Source organism: Vespa crabro, chromosome 9 (genome assembly GCF_910589235.1).
Source record: "Vespa crabro chromosome 9, iyVesCrab1.2, whole genome shotgun sequence".
Taxonomy (NCBI): Eukaryota; Metazoa; Arthropoda; class Insecta; order Hymenoptera; family Vespidae; genus Vespa; species Vespa crabro.
This window is the reverse complement of record NC_060963.1, coordinates 3,947,220-3,964,680: the sequence shown is the minus strand read 5'-3', so window position 1 is coordinate 3,964,680 and position 17,461 is coordinate 3,947,220. Positions and strand designations below refer to the sequence as shown.

The 17,461-nt window shown below is 33.8% G+C and overlaps 2 protein-coding genes across 2 annotated transcripts; both read left to right on the top strand.

The window, feature by feature from the left end:
- The first annotated feature begins 1,093 nt into the window (after positions 1-1,093).
- Positions 1,094-4,571, top strand: LOC124426950 (ras-like protein 2). The gene is made up of 4 exons (XM_046969294.1): positions 1,094-1,879; positions 2,362-2,449; positions 2,539-2,750; positions 2,842-4,571. The coding sequence occupies exons 1-4, from the start codon at positions 1,775-1,777 to the stop codon at positions 3,034-3,036; spliced, it is 600 nt and encodes a 199-aa protein (XP_046825250.1). The 5' UTR covers positions 1,094-1,774; the 3' UTR covers positions 3,037-4,571.
- Positions 4,572-4,812: 241 nt separating this feature from the next.
- On the top strand, positions 4,813-17,414 carry LOC124426937 (monocarboxylate transporter 1-like). Its single transcript, XM_046969267.1, has 6 exons — positions 4,813-6,314; positions 6,774-7,940; positions 13,615-13,945; positions 14,112-14,238; positions 14,348-14,527; positions 14,880-17,414. Exons 3-6 carry the CDS (start codon positions 13,714-13,716, stop codon positions 16,177-16,179), a joined length of 1,839 nt encoding a protein of 612 aa, XP_046825223.1. The 5' UTR covers positions 4,813-6,314; positions 6,774-7,940; positions 13,615-13,713; the 3' UTR covers positions 16,180-17,414.
- The last annotated feature ends 47 nt before the right edge of the window (positions 17,415-17,461 follow it).

The window sequence follows — 17,461 nt, the reverse complement described above, 5'->3', positions numbered from 1 at the left end:
TGTTAACCAGCATATGTGATATATGTCTCTATGTGCATATTTATAGTAAGTATGTGTATAATATAGTTAAGTACATGTGAAATATTTTCTTTCCTCTCTTGGAATCAATCGAAGATAATATATTGTTTTTTCCTTGCGTTTTTAGAAAACCACGAATTTTGCTTTTGACAAAAAAGCAGCTCTGCGATGTACAAAAATGCCAATATCAATATAACATATATACATAATGCAACACAAAACTATATTACTAATAATAAATATTCAAATATGTTTGCTCTCCTGTAATATTGATCCATTTTTAACTTTCGATAGTTTTTTTTTTATTTTTTTATTTTTAAAGTATATAATTTCGAAAACAAAGAACGCACATATAGCTATATATATATATATATATATATATATATATATATATATATATATAAAAAGAAGAACTGTTAACTGTAACATTGTGCATCCAATTAATTAATTTCCTTTCGATAATGCCGAAGATTTTTTATACGTTTATATCGACTCTCGTAATTCAATCTTTTCAAATTAAATATCGCGCCAATTTACTATGTACATCGCATTACGTACTTATTATTTTACAAATTTCATTTATTTGACAGAAAAATCGATATTCAGTATTTACTCATAAAATATGTATTAGAATAATTTTTATATTAGACATTGCAAACTATAAAATCATTATAAAATACGATTTATTTATTTATAAATTAACCAACAAAATATCGTCGAATGTAAGTAAATACATCTTCTTAAAATTCAGTTTATGACTTATAATAATGATTAATAATACGTTGATATTGAAACACTTCAATGACTCTACGTAGAAATTTATCAACGACGTTTTGTAGATTTTAACGTTGCTAAAGGAGCCATTTGATTGGTCGGTCGGTTTGCGAACAAACTGTTTTCTGATTCGTCAGACGCTTCACACACATTTGTAATTGGATAATACAAAATCGATTGTTTTTTCTGTTAAGAGAATTATAACGTTAAGTAAAAAGATATAATCAGTATTATTATGATTTTTTTTATTGTGAGATAAGCTATATAATATCGTTTCAAAAATATAAAAAAAAAGAGAACAAAAATGGCGACATATGTATGACTGTATTTTCGTTTAAATTTTTTTAAGATTATTTATCGATGATGATTTAAAGGATATACGATATGATAGTGCTGTATATTTTATCGATGGGAAAAATATTTTTTATTATCGAAAATTATTACGAAATACAAAGATTATTTGATTTTAATGGTAACGTAATCGCGACTGCGCAATCAACCAAAATAGCATAATCCTCTGTGCGTAGGATGTTATACTCCTACTGCCCTTTGTATTAACCTCACAACAACACACACGTATATATACACATATTCTCATCCAGAAAAAGTGGTTGAGCTCCAGAGGCGGCCTTAACGAGGTTGCTTTAAAGAATCTTAGCTAAGGAGATTCGCAGTAAACGTTGTGCTTGGTTTTCAGTCAAACGACGCCTTTGGTGTGCCTTCTAACGAAAAAAATACTCTTTTTACGCGTTTTGTTTTTATCTCTTTCTCTCTCTTTCTCTCTGTCTCTTTCTCTCTCTCTCTCTCTCTCTCTCTCTCCGTTCAATTTTATACTCATCCCCTCTCAGTCATTCTTTGTCAATTTTCTCTCTCTCTCTCTCTCTCTTGTGGTCTCACACTTCCTCGTATCTAAGCTCGTACCACTGACATTTCATTGTCATACATGTGACAAATTAAACTGCCGTTAAAAATAAATAAAAGAATGTCGAAACCTGGTGACAGACAAAGTTACGCACAGACCTACAAACTCGTTGTTGTGGGTGGTGGTGGTGTTGGAAAATCAGCAATTACAATACAATTCATTCAAGTAAGTACTTTTTATGGTCACTAGCTACGTTACTACAGATCGAGCGTATGAGTGTACGTAGTTGAGTACCAATCAGCTTCGTTCTCCAGGCTACACCATTCATAGATCGTCCAAAATGAAAAGAATTAATGATAACTCGTAAAGAGTGATCTCATGTTGAGTTATTTAGATTTTATTTTTTATTTTATATAGATGATACTTATTTAGAATTTGATGACGTCAAATTTCGTCATAGGTTCTTTTGATAGACGATATCAAATGATACGAACATTCTTTCATTAACGATTATGTCATACGAACGCATGTTATTGTCATATATGGTCATACAAACTTTATCTCAGTAATTGATAAGATTATCAAAATTACAAACTATATTGCTTTCCTCTATATTGCTTTCCTCTATATTGCTTGTTTAATCAATTTAACTATCTTCAATAACAAATATTTCTTATACTTTTCTATTAAGGATTCATTTCTTATAGAGTTATTTTGTGACTGATTATGATCCAACAATTGAAGATTCATATACAAAACAATGTGTCATCGATGATGTTCCAGCAAAACTTGATAGTATGTATAAATCAATATCTAATTTATGATTTATATTAATGATTCTCTTTTTTTTTTATTAAATTAATTTTATATGCTTTAATTTTTAGTATTGGATACTGCGGGACAAGAAGAATTTAGTGCAATGCGTGAACAGTACATGAGAAGTGGGGAAGGTTTCCTACTTGTATTTTCAGTTACAGACCACTCATCATTTGATGAAATTTTAAAATTTCATAGACAAATTCTCAGAGTAAAGGATCGCGATGAGTTTCCTATGCTTATGGTTGGAAATAAAGCTGACTTAGATCACCAAAGAATTGTAAGATATACCACGTAAATTCATAAACGAATGAGCACGAATGCTGATACATAGAAAATCAATTTCTGTAATAAATATCTTTTCATTACAGATATCCGTCGAAGAAGCACAAAATATGGCACGTCAATTAAAAATTCCATATATCGAATGTAGCGCTAAGTTAAGGATGAATGTGGATCAAGCTTTCCACGAATTAGTTAGAATTGTTCGAAAATTTCAATTATCTGAAAGACCACCGCTTAAACCAAACTATAAGAAAAATAAGAAGAAATGTTGCATGCTATAAATATGTTTGGAAGCATTTAAACATTCTTCCGATGCCAAATACCATTGGTGAAACTTTATGGAAAATTATAAAACATCGATTAGTAACAAGGAATATTGTGATTATTTTGATATTACAATTATATCACATGGGGAAAGAAAAAAAAAGAAAAGTATAAGAATACATTTTAATGTACATGAAAATCTCATTAGTTATTAACAAAATTGTTGGAATCATTGATAGATAAAGTTGAATTTAAATTATTTTATTTTAAATTGTTTATATTACGCGAGACTTCTTATAAGAAATAATCAAAAGTTCGAATGTGGTTTTTTTGACCATATATCTTTTTCAACTATTAAAACATTTATAAGTCTGTTTTTCAAAAATAATTGTTTATAACAAAAGTAATTAAAAGTAACAGAATAACACGGATGCTATTTTATAAACAGATTTATATAAAATAATATAATTGCTTGATAAAATTTACTCATAATTTATATATCAGAATTTATATCGTATGTGTGTATATTAACCGATTTTATGACAAATTTTCCATATCGATTCGAATGGAGAATAGTCTTAGAAAATCCAAGGATGCAAAAGCATTGTGTACGATAAAAACAATTTATATACATTTCATTTGTACCTCTTCTCACAGAAATAGTACAATAATCTAATGTTTAAGTAGTATTTTTTAACCAAGTATTCTCTTGTAGATCAAGAGTAATTATTATAAAATTAGATTAAAATTAATCTCATCGTATAAATGCACAAGATTTATTATTAAATTTTTCACAATCTATGTTTGCGTAGGATTTTCTTGGTTTGTTATTTACTAATGAATTAACTTAGCAATAATAATAAACAACGCTATAATTTAAGTTTCAGTGCAAATACAAGAAAAACTGCAATTTGACATATAGTTTAAGGATATTTTCAATATAAAACAAAAATATTAATTAGGTACATAAATTAGTTGAATATATTCAGAGTTAAATAAGTTCGCTAATTTAAATTTTATCTGAAATCTCTAAAAGAAATTAAATATTTGAGAGATATTTCATTTATATTTTCAGTTTAAATAATATAAACAAGAAACAAGTTAACAATATGTGCCTATAATAATATGCGATATTTGATGTGCATGTATTATTATTATTAATATATCTCGATGTTTATGAAGAATTATTTATTTATTGATCTATACTCGTTTTGTCATTAGGATAAGAAAATAATGAATAATACAGAAGTGAAAACATTAACATAATATGGGGCCAATAACAAATGTAACGCACAATTCATTCTTCTAACTACCAGTTCTCCCAATCTATGTAACGAAATAGATACTAACAATCAATGTATTACACATGGTATTTTTTATAACAATATAATGTATTTGATATAATCTTACAAATATTTAAACAGCAGTAAGAAACCTGTAATTTGTCACGTTTTGTCAAAAGTATATTTTGTACTTAACTTAAATCATCGCCTACCAATACCACGTCAAATGTGCTCTATAATACATTATAAACATTATTGTCACACTTTTATGTGTCGTATGATCTATGCAATTTAAGACGAAACCATAGATTATATCCTTTTATCCCGTCATTTATTTTAAACGTTCTCCGTAAACTTGCATTTGTAATAAAGAATTCTTTTTTTTTTTGTAATAATCAACGATTATGACAACATTGTTCGTTATAAATATATTTCGTTAAAATATATATATATATATATATATATATATATATATATATAATTGATATAATATATATAATTAATTAAATATATATAATTGAAATGGATACCAGTAAGATAATTCCAATTGAAAAATTGAATTGATAAAACATCTTATTTATGTTTTTTCTTTCGGTCTCGTACCAGCAGATAAGTGAGTTTCTTATTCTCTGTTTTTCAACGCATATTGAATATGTTAATTTTATAGCGATAATTAAAAATAAAAAAAAAACAACTATTAAAAATATAATCCGTCCTTTGTAGACGTCGATTATATTTCGTTTAAAATGAATGCGAATTTTTAAAAATGTCAAAATCTCTTTTCTTTTTTGAAAGAAAAACAAAAGAGAGAAAAATCGTCATTTTAGCATTTTTAAAAATATCTCTTTTAATAATAACGTATAAACGATAATAATTGTAAATATTATTTTCTTTATCATCACGTTTAATGCTTATTATTTCTTTTTTTTTCGTTGTGAAGGACATAAACACGTTGATTGATTAGTTGCAAACGTGTTTGTTTTTTTTTCTTTTTCTTTCCTTGCCAGCTACAACTCTCAAATACTTAAGAGAGAGAGAGAAAAAATTATTTTATTTTATTTTTCCCATGTACAAAATTACTGATTGAAAATGTTATTGAAAAATCTGCTCGTGTTAAAATTACGACAGATTAATATCTTTAGCGTGACATAACATTTAAAGTTGTCTTGCGCGAGATCCATTATCAGTCCAGTCTTGAATCGAGTAACGATTATTCCACCCGGTACGACGGAACATTCACCCTAATTTAGCTGGCGAACGATCGAAGAAGAGCAGCAAGGTGGTCAGACGGGATTCCCATCGTAGCTATTCTTGACCAGACCAGGCTAATATTGAATCCACTCAATTACTTCCAGCTACGTTAGTATATTGAGCACATCGCTATAAGTATAAATATCATCATCGATTTCTCTCTTCCTCTTTTTCTTACTTTTTCTTACATTATCTCGAAAGTAGTCGTAGAGAGGCTGTAGAGAGGCCGATGATCATTTTTATCTCCCCCTCTCTCACTACTTCCCTCCCCATCTATCTCTCTTTCTATAAGAGCGCGCGTATGCATATACATGCATACACATATGCATATATACATACGTATATATTTTTCTCTATCACACTTGCCTAGAATTTTCAGTAAGGACCAAGATTCTATCGTTCGCTCGATTACATCTCCCGCCCCCCGGATATATTATCGTTACGCGATGCGGCCTTCGCCAAGGCCCAAGCTACTAATCCTTTGTTTGCAAAGATATTCTGAGCCAAGAAAACCAGTTCTTCTTTTACTACTGCACTTCAACCATGAAGGCAGCAGTGCAGTGTGCGTGTACACATACGTTATTACTCTTTTTACCAAGAAGACGCACCGTTGTGTGTTGTAAATTGCAAGCGAAAACCGGGAAACGATAAAATCCTCGTAATCACGATTATTACGAGGACTTGGGTAGGCCGTGGATGAGGGTGGAAAGGAAGGAAGGAAGGAAGGAAGGAAGAAAGGAAAAAAAGAAAAGGAGTAAGAGGTGAGAAAAATGCAAAAGAGAAAAAAAGATTAGGTAGGAAGGAGAGGAGAAAAAAAAGGAAGAGGACGGTAGGCGCCGTGTCTCGAAGATGTTAAAAGGGTGGAAGACTTGCTTGCAACGATGTTGCTGCGAGTGCAGATTTATGAACGAGAATATATCCGATTATTTGAACTTGAGAGAATTAGAAAAAGGATAAAAATTATTAGCATGGACCGATTTCACAGCGTTTATTCTCCATGATAGCGAAGTTACAAAAATACGGGAGTGAGAAAAGTCGATAAAAGTTTTCATTAAAAAGAATTTAGAGAGAAGAGAGAGAAAGAGAGAGAGAGAGAGAGAGAGAGAGAGAGAGAGAGAGAGAGAGAGAGAGAAAGAATTAAATAAGACATGTTTATTTATCATTATTTTTCACGTTCATTATTTTATTTACACGCGTGCATAAGTACGTTTATTGTTTAGATGCGATACGTACCGCAACGATCAAGGTCATGTTGCTTTTTATTCGCCCGGAGAAGGAGAGGAACACGAAGAAGACGAAAAGGACGAAGGAGAGAAAGAAGATACGGGGTTAAAAATAGCCTCTCTCGGTGCAAAATAAAAACTAACTGAGATGACCACCGAGCGATGGACGTATAAGAAGAAAAAGAAAAGGAGAAGGAAGAAGGAAAAGAAGAAGAAGAAGAAGAAGAAGAAGACGAAGAGAAGAACGAAGGAGGTGCATGAGTCGGGATAAAAAGAAGAGAATATCAAAAACAAGGACCGTAAGGGGTCCGAGATGGAGGATGGTAAAGAAAAAGAAGTAGAGTGAGAAAGAAAGGGGAGAGAAAATAAGTTTCTCTTGCTATTTTAACTCACTAGGATAATATATCCCTCCTCCCTCCCTATAAATATGGTTATTTTTTTGTTGAACTCGCCATAATAAAAAAGAAGAAAAAAAAGAAAAAAAGAAAAGAGCATATACGAGTTTAGTGGTTGTGTAAAAGTATACCCGAAGGAATCATTTCTCAGCACCCTTCGTTTCTTCTTACTCGTGCTTGTTTCATCAACGATCGCACGAAACGCAAGTAGCCAGTCCTCTTCATCCTCATCGCGTCTATCTACGTTCTTCTCTTCGCGGGATTCCAGAAGCTCTTTAGAATAGATCGTAGGCGCCAGTCGATGAGGACGTTCGTGCACGCGAACACCACGACGAAGAGCACCAACGACGGAGACGGCGATGGTGTTTCTCCGTAAATGAAGAAGAAGAGGAGTATTTTCCTTCTCTCTTCTCTCTTCTTCTTCTTCTTTCCTTCCTTCTATTCTTTTCCTTCTCCTCTTGTTCTTTTTTTTTTCCCCCTTTCTTCGTCTCTGGAGTCAACGTAATGCCTGGACGGCTATGCGACGCTGCTGTTGGCCGAGGTAACGCGGCCGAGGGCAACCTTCGGCCGTTCTCAGACAGGGCCGAGGATTGAAGGAAAAAGAAGAGGGAGCCGCCGGGAGAGTTGGAACGGGTTCTCTCCTCCGGGCCGGGTGCGCAGTCCAGTCGAAGACTCACGATGATAGTGAACGCCCGATGAAGAATCTTCCCCCCGTCCAACAGAACGAAGAGACAGTCCGCGACTGCCCCGTCGAACTCGAGCGCCCCAGGTCAGTGCACGTTCCTCTCTCTTTCTTTCTTTCTCTCTTTCTCTTTCTCTCTCTTTCTCTCTCTCTCTATCTCTCTCTCTTTCTCTTTATCTTTCTCTTATATAAATGATTTTTCTTTAACCCAATCCATCGATCGTGGGACCACCCATTTTTCTCATTTTCTATTTCCTCAAGTATTTTCTTTCTTTCTTTTTTCTTTTTTTTTCCTTTTAGTTTCTTTTCCTTTCTTTATTATCAGTTTAATTTCATTATTTCATTATATGTGATCTCCAACGATTTATTTATTTTTCATACACATTCATTCACTAATCATTTGATAGATCTTTTCTTCGAGCAGAAAAACGTTCTAGCGAAAGAGACCAATTGGCGGGAGCTGCTACCAATCTTCCGGCTTTTCAATCCGCGAAAGTGATCTCCCAAGCTCATTTCGTAACTATGTAATATACTATGATGTTCTCCACTAAAAGCTGCTTGCGTGCAACATTGTCGACTCTTGATCATCCTAGATGAGATTAATACGTCAACGTAGTATATCTTTAAGTTTTTCTTACGGATCGACACTCATTTCTTCTTCTTTTTAACATATTAGTTATTCGTAGTATAGCGTTGGCGACGTGTTTACCGTGTAATTATAGACGTCCGCGGCTACGGTGCCGCCCGGCACGAAGTCCTGTCAAGGGAAAACTTTCATTTTCTACCGAACGATCGGCAAGAGTCATTTGCAAATTAACGTTGTATTTGTTTCATTTATGCATGCTTGAGAGACCGCTTACTACATACATAACATGTTTGCATTGCATACGTGTGTGTATAAACGAAGAATATAGGATCTATATCGTATAGAATGCAATAAAGAGCTCGATTCGTTTGTAGTATCTTTATGTATGATTCGCATCGCAATTAATTCATCGTCGGTTCGTAATTGTATGTTGTAATTACACGATCGATTAAAATGGAACGATCATACGTAGTCCCTTCATTTCCGTTCATTTTATTGTTTCACTCATCTTTCCCATAATTTTTGCTGTTTTTCTTTTTTCAAAATTTAACGTATTAAATCCATCGATTTTAATAAATTTCATCGACGAAAAACGATCGACGATTCATATCGATAAGTATCCCTTTTTCTTTAGCCGATATAATCGATCGATTGACGGATGTAAACTTATTTTCTTTCAAAATAGACTTTATCACGAAACATTTGTTAAAGTTTCATAATTTTTTTTTTTGCACGGAATTTCATTCGTAGAGTCATCATCTTTCGAGTCAAGCCGAGAAGTGCAAAGGCCGTCCTCGAGGCATAATTTAATAACGGACGAACGATAGAAGTGCTTTCGCCGTAACTGTAAACGAAGTTCGCAAGCGAAATAACCGTGTATGCATGTAGGTATATTTATAGACGCAAATATACGTGCGGTCAACTTTGAAATTATTTTCAAACCTGATAATCATAATCGGGCATATGTGTCCTCGAAATAAACAGGAAAAACGTTTAACAGTCCCGTTGCTTTCGCACGAGAGACACGGCCCATTAAAAATGGATTAAATCAGTGGCTTTTTGTTTTATTCATTCATGTTCTTCACGTCCATGCAAATTATCATTATCGAAGATTTTAATATGCCAATATTTATACTGACGCATCGTGTTTAATATATGATACGTAAATTTGTTTTTTACGTGTCGAATGGAGACCTCTCTAATAATAAAAAATGATTATATTTTTAATATCCAACTGGTTGCGAAAAATGAGTCCAGACAAAGTTTCATAGAGATCGACATTGATTTAGTTCCCGTTATAATATATATTACTTCGTTATAATTAAAATTACATTTGCACTTGTAATTCCCAGTCAATACTGACAATTACGGATTCTTATAAGTCGAGTACCGGTTACCCCCATAGTAGTTAAAGCGTTAACGGATTTATCCTTACGCGGCAAAGATTTCTTTTCACTTCGACGAAGGAAAGAAAGAAATAGCAGGCGAACGCGAGTCCCCTCAGGTTCATTGACCCAAGAGTTAAAGATTTTCCAAATGAAAAAGTTGGTCTGTTCGCATAAAAAAAAAAAAGAAGAAAAAGAAAGAAAGAAAAAAAAAGATTGAAAAACTTTCTTTTCTAAAAAAAAACGAGGCTCCGTTTAAACGATATAAACCCCCAATGAAGATCGCGATCGGTGTACATGAGCAGCAGTATATATTCTAAAGAAAATCCTCCGGGGAGAACCAGTTTCATTCTCTCGCGAATAGGAATGGTACTTAAAGGGCTCGCGACAAGTTTAAGGTTTTACCTTATGGCAGACGATAAGAAAAATATACGCGGTTTATAAATATAAATCCGAGAAAATGCACAGTAATTAGCGGGAACATGTTTTTACAAAGAGTCACCATAAATGGTGTCAACGACGTGATATTTAAGTTCCTGGCGCGTCCTTAGAAGGTCCCTATATCCCGCTCAGGTTCTTCTTTTATCCCGTATCCCGTGCGATTACAGGCGTTTCTTTTTTTTTCTTTTTTCTTTTGTATGAAATTTCTTTTCTTCTCTTAATTTATACTATTTTCTCTTAATAATAACAATCTTTACATTTATGAATCTTATTATTATCAGTCACCTTGTATATATATATATATATATATATATATATATATATATATATATATATATATATACATTCACTTGCGCATACGTGATGAAATCATCAAAACAAGTCAATTGACGAGCGGAAAATACGCTGGAAGATTTGCAATATTGTCGGAGAATATTTTTCTTCTTATAGATCTTAAGAGTAGATACGGACCGTTAGAGGCTAAACGTGTCTGCACACAATTCGGTATATTCTACTTGGTTGCTTACTCTCTCGGAGCATTTTTGTTGACTACTCCTCTCTTTGAGATAGGGAAGCCAATAGAGTGAATGTATATGACTGAATGTGAGAGAAAGATAGAGAATAACGCATATAAGAAACGTAGAGCCATTAAAACCGGTGTAGTATATATTACGTTTCTCCCTTTCTGTTCAGTTTACACGAGATGTTAGCGTACTTAAGTATATTCCCACTTGACCGATCGGGGTCCGTGCGTCAATTGCTCTCAGATAATTAAAAGCTCGTGTTCAACGAATTTGCTCATGCACGACTTTAAAATAGCTCATTCGTGCGATTTCGTCGTTCGAACAAAATACGTTGACGATTATGATTATATTTGGTTCGCTTCTTCCGTTCCTTCTCCTTCTCCCTCTTCCTCCCTCTTCCACCTTTCTCATCCTTCTCTTCCTCATTCTTCGATTCACGTCGACCTTACTTGTTAGATCTTCCGTGACCATGTAAGTCATTACGTAAATCGAACATTACCAAATCGGCGTTCTTGGAGGAATCGAATCAGGTCTGCGTATTTGCAGATAGTAGAAAATTATGGAAGATTATAGAAAACGAACGTCATTTTTATTTTGATAGAGATGATCCCTGACATTTTTTTTTGTATCTCTTTTTTTATTCACTTATTTTTTTTTTTTTATTTTTTGTTTTATCTTTACGTTAATACATATTCATTTTTATGAAAGAAGGAAAAAGAAGAAAAAACGAAAAAATATAAAATGGCTCAGTCTTTCTTTCTTTATTTCTTTTCCTCTCTCTCTTTCTCTCTTTCTCTCTTTGCAGAGTATCTTGCATCGAGTTAGCTCCGTTGAGCTAAACAGCTCGATCGAAAGTTTCGTAAGGCTACTAGCGCCTTTTTTCATCGATTTACTCTCACTCTAACCAGAACGCGTATTCCTCTCTCTTTCTTTCTTTCTTCCTTTTTTTCTCGAGCATTCTCCGATCAAGAGAGATCTACTATATCGAGGAGAGATCGAATCGTAGAAAGCAAACAGTTGTAGTATACTTCCCAAACCTTCTTAGTTTATATTTTTTTCATTAAGGGAAAAAGAGAAAGGGAGAGAGAGAGAAAGAGAGAGAGAGAGAGAGAGAGAGAGAGAGAAAGAAAAAGAGAGAGAGAGAGAAAGAAAGAGAAAGAACTCTCGTTTAGTGACATTATCAGGACATAAGAGAATGGATCACTCTTACCAATTTATATTTTATTTTTCTTAAATATATTAAATAGCAATAGCTCGAATCGTAAGGATACAATTTCGTTGAGAAATATGAGATACGCGTTGCATAACTTTTACGTATCCTTCTTCTTTCAATTTTTCCTTCTTTATTTTTTTATTTTATCATCTCAACGTTGTATTTGATTTAATTTCAATCGTTAATAACGTTCGGAATGTTCAGGGGAAGAAAAAAAAAAAAGAAGAAGAATAAAATTCCAACTCATGAAAATTCGAATGAGACACATAAATATGTCATAAAATCATTATTCTACAATAATATTGTATATTCGAAACTATAGTTACAGATAATAAATGTGTGAGAAAAAAAAAGAAAGAAAAAAAATAAAGAAGAGAAAAAGAAAAAGAAATGCAGGAATACGAAGAAAAGTTAATTAATTCACGAGAGTGCATTTTCTGTCTCTCACTATTCCACGTCGTGAATCTACTTTCTTCACGAGCCCTATTCCTCTCCGTGAATCCTTTTCGTATTTGATTCACGCTTCTCGCTTTATATATCGCGAGTCAATATTTTACGGATCACGTGTTTCTCTACGCGTTCATTCCCGTTTAACTTCCTAGCACGTAAATACACAAATAGCGATTTTCTTCTTTCCTCTTTCCTTTGGTAATCGTCGATTATGGTAAACGGAGCACGTTTACGTTACGGTTTCAATGAACGGCGTCTTCTAATGAAAATTACATTTATTCTACACGAACAAACGCGCAAGCCTGATTTCGCATGCGAGAAAAAAAGGATGATCTTCTCGACTAACATCGGAAAGCACGTAATCGTTTGAAACCCTTTATCGAACGATCTTATTATTATTATTATTATTATTATTATTATTATTATTATTATTATTATATTTTTTTATTTCTGTTTTTTTATTATTATTCTTTTTTTAATTTCATCTGTTTTTCTCTGAAAGGGATTGCGCCAAGTTTCAAGGAGTAATTATTTCCTTTAAATAATAATACTCTTATTTTCATTTTTATTTCTCTTGTTCATCTGTATTTCATTTGGAAAACCTTGTCGTGACGGTATACAAGCGATATCCTGATCTACTCGAGTGATCTAATTAGCAGGGACGAATGACGTAATGTCGTTCGATCTTATGATCACTAGGATGTAACTCGAAGATATCTACTTTTTCAATCGATTTTAATTTTAGGTAGGAACGTTGAAATATATAATTGTTAATATCTAAGAAGAATTTTAATATATTTTTATTTTATTTTTTTATTTTTATGAGAAAAATCATATAAAAGAAATAATGATAGACTTTTATGTTATATACACTATTCTCGATCATTCGATTTTCCGTTGATCGAGGACGTCGTTAGGTAATCCGTCACGTTAATATCGATAATAATCTTTCTTTTCTCTCTCTCTCTCTCTCTCTCTCTCTCTCTCTCTCTCTCTATGTATATATATATATATATATATCCTTTCATACATAAATACACCCATAAATTTCTATTATTCTTAGCTGGATTCTGTATGCATAGCATTGATTATTATAATACGTACGTAACGTTTAATCTCTGATTTTCCCTCCCTTTTTCTGTTATTTTCCTACACCCTCTAGTTGGGCGATTTCATTAACGAAACACAGAGTTAGAATCGATCCGATCGATTTCCCGTTATTACGACAACAACAGCAGCAGCAGCAGCAGTAGCAACAACAATGACAACGACTAAGACAACGAGGAATGTTAGCGGCAAAACGAAGATGATACCACCGGACGGGGGGTGGGGTTGGGTCGTATTGACCTCAGCCCTTATTGTCAACTTCCTTATCCCTGGAACCGTCAAATCCTTCGGCGTTCTCTTCGTCGAATTCCTTCACGTTTTCAAGGCATCGCCAACAGCAGCCTCTTGGATGCCGGCTCTCTGTTATTTTCTCTACAACTCTTTGGGTAAGGAGATCGGCTTCTTACTATATTATCGTTATGCTAAACATATCCGTGTAACTCTGAGCGATCCATTTACATGAATTAAAATTCTCTTAGTTTATCTAACATGCCATTCGAATAGAAGTTATACAAATGTGTGTTTATTTATCGTGTACCATCTTTGTAATAGGTCCCTTGTCGAGTGTTCTCTCTACCAAGTATTCTTATAAAACCGTGACATTAATTGGCGGCACCTTTGCCGCTACTGGAATGATGCTCAGCTATTTTGCTAATTCCGTTTCTTATCTCTACGTTAGGTAAGTAATGAAAAAGAAACAATTTTAATATTACCTATAGATGTATATGTATGCATGTATGAATAATAATTAGTAAAATTTCTTTACATATTTTTTTTTCTTCATCTAGTTATGGTCTGATGGTCGGAATCGGCGCTGGTTTATCCTTTCCACCAACGATTTACATCGTCACAGCGTATTTCCAGAGGCTACGTGGTTTTGCCAACGGTCTCTGCATTTCCGGAAGCGCGATTGGAACTATAGTGTTACCACCGCTTCTCCAATATCTTCTTGACTGTTTTGGATATAGGTAACTTGTGAAAGGAGAGGGGAAGAGGATGGCGTTAGAAAGTCGAACGATGCACTTTGAACATCAGAAATAGCACCGATGTAATTGCCCAGTTGCTCGTTTACCATTCACATAAATACGAATATAATTGCCAGTTAGTCATTTAACATTTGTTATTTCTTAGACATCCTAATGGTATAAGTGATGTCATTAAATGTGCGAAAGAGCACATTTGCCGCGTAGATTTGGGGCAAACATTGTGTAAAAGAAATACACTTTTATTTTATTTCTCTTCGTTCTTTCTTTTTCTTTTTTTTTTTTTTAATCACAAAAAAGAAACGTAACATTAACAATCTTTCTTTCGTTATTTCAGAGGTGCGGTACTTATTATGGGTGCTTTAACATTGAACACGCTAGTTTGTGCGTTGCTCTATCATCCGGTCGAACAACATATGATAGCCGTTCCCATAGAGGAAGGAATCGATAACGAAGCTTTAAGCTTGGACGAACCGATCGATGAAAAACGTCAATCGATCGATCCGGCGAAATTGAATTCGATTGTTCAGGACGAGAAGAATGAAAAAATCGAAAGTACGACGAAGCAGGTACAAAATTTAACGGAACTATTGAATTATTCGAAGCTGACTACATCCAAAGAAGAAGGATTTGAAAAATTGACAAAGCCGAATGAAGAAGAGGAGCAAGATCAATGGATCGTCAAGGATCAAGTTATAGAGGATATTGCTAGCGTAGACGATAAGGAAAAAGGGGAGGATCTTCAAGATAAATATGACGAAGAAAACGTTAAAGAGACTTCGAGTACGAGCGATAGAAAGCTAGTTGATAAAAAACAATTCGTCACTAATGAACCGTTCAATTCCCGTCAGATTAGCACAATGTCAGATAACGGATCAAACGTATTAGGAATATCGATAAAAATGCATCTTCAAGAGGACAACGAATCCGTAAAATTGGACAAGCCCGTGCAAGTAGAAATCTCAACGCCAAAGCCATCGAAGTCCGAGACTTCATCGACTAAGGATGAAAGCACGAAGAAAGTATATCTATCTTTTGATTTCAGCATGCTGAAGGATCCGATCTATCTGGTCATTTTGATATCAAACTCGACGTCAGCGATCAGCAATACAAACTTTATGATTCATTTGCCGTCCTACGCAAACTCCCAAGGCTTCGATCAAAATTCATCGGCTCTTTTATTGTCCACTGTTTCAGCTCTTGATCTTATCGGTAGAATAAGTGGTGCTTCTTTATCCGATATAGACTTCGTACCGAAATATTATTATTTCGTCGGTGGCCTTGGAACTAGTGGAATAGCTCTGGCGCTACTACCGATGGCCAATAGTTATGGGATGCTTTCCTTTTTCTGTGCATTATTTGGCCTCTCTTCTGGCATGTACATCGGCATCACGACCGTTATCCTGGCTGACATGCTTGGTACTGATAAACTCAGTTCCTCTTATGGAATCTCGCTCTTTGTTAACGGTGTCCTCCAACTCGTCGGACCGCCGGTTTGCGGTGTCATCTATGAACACGTTGGATCTTATAAACCCATTTTCTTGGCATTCGGTATAATACTTATACTGGGTACCGCTCTCTGGGCCATTGTGCCTCTAATCAAAAGGAACAGTAAAAAAAAGATCGAAGAGGTATAACGGTATAGAAGTGTAATTACAAATTAATCCTCACGAATGAGAAGTATTTTTACTCGTTCGTGTAATTTTTGTGATGACGTCATTCCAAGGAAAGTATACAAAATATTCGTAGATATAAATGCAGGGACTACATAAGCGTATTATTACAATACTTATAGATAACTCATGAGTATCTGAAGTATTTCACTCTCGATTGTAAGAGAAGTGAAAATACTTGTGATCAGTATTTAGCGATTAGGATCACATCACGAATCGTTTTTCGTTAATAATACGATCGATTTTTTTTTTTAACAATCGTTAGAGTCATTGATCATTAAGTGGTAGATTGCCTTCTAAAGTGACAAAAACACTTTTGTAAGACCAATGTTAGTGTATATGTTTTTCCAAATACAAGATTTTATCAGGCGGATCGTCGATGTACTATCGTTTATCGTTCATAATATTATTATGAGATTTTATCATTGAAAATGCGTCGTGTCGATCTCTTGTTCTATACTCTGGCATTAATAGTATCTATATCCGTAGTATATTTACTCTAATTAATTAGTCATATTGTTTTCTTGTATTTTTTTTGTTTTTTTTTTTTTTTGTTTTTTAACAGACACCACTCAAACGTTTCATTAGAAATGAATTTCTTAGCTATAACATAGGTGGCATGAATTTTCATAGCTCATAAAGAATAAATTTCGATCATTGAAACGAGATCGAGAATTTTAATTAAATCAAGCCGATAAGACGTTACTTAAATGAATATTTGATAAAAGGCCGTTAGAAGAAAGAAAAGAAAAAGAAGGGTGTTAAATCTCCAGATTTTAAACGAACCTAGTTCGCGTTAAACGATTTTTGCATTAGCGATTCACACCGATGCTCCGGGTTCTCTGGGTATTCGTATATATCTAGTCACGCCTGTGCGAATGTACAAAATGCACGCGCGAGCCACTAAAAATATTTTTCTTATTATTACAAAATGGGGAAAATAAGAAGAAGAAGAAGAAAAAAGAATTATCGTGATGCGTGAAAACATGTGGGAGAAGCGTTTGTTTAAAGAAGACGTAACGTTCGTAGGCTCGACTCTATGAGTGCTGAAGTTACAAGGGGCGTGTTGTCATAAATAGTTCTTCGCACTTGGATTGCTCGCTTATCCGATAAAAGAGCATCCAAGAAGACATTGTATGTTTATAATAGCGGTGTATGACGAAAGACGAGAGAAAGAGAGAGAGAGAGAGAGAGAGAGAGATTCTGCGTTCGAATAATCTAGTAATTCATTAATTATTCCTTTCTT

What these genes read in the sequence shown, in the direction of transcription:
- LOC124426937 (XM_046969267.1), top strand. Translation starts at nt 13,714, where the DNA reads ATGACAACGACTAAGACAACGAGGAATGTTAGCGGCAAAACGAAGATG. An exon ending in TTTTCTCTACAACTCTTTGG is followed by an intron (nt 13,946 to 14,111) that starts GTAAGGAGATCG and finishes TCTTTGTAATAG; the next exon opens with GTCCCTTGTCGAGTGTTCTC. An exon ending in CTTGACTGTTTTGGATATAG is followed by an intron (nt 14,528 to 14,879) that starts GTAACTTGTGAA and finishes TCGTTATTTCAG; the next exon opens with AGGTGCGGTACTTATTATGG.
- LOC124426950 (XM_046969294.1), top strand. Translation starts at nt 1,775, where the DNA reads ATGTCGAAACCTGGTGACAGACAAAGTTACGCACAGACCTACAAACTC. An exon ending in TTACAATACAATTCATTCAA is followed by an intron (nt 1,880 to 2,361) that starts GTAAGTACTTTT and finishes CATTTCTTATAG; the next exon opens with AGTTATTTTGTGACTGATTA. An exon ending in TGTTCCAGCAAAACTTGATA is followed by an intron (nt 2,450 to 2,538) that starts GTATGTATAAAT and finishes TTTAATTTTTAG; the next exon opens with TATTGGATACTGCGGGACAA.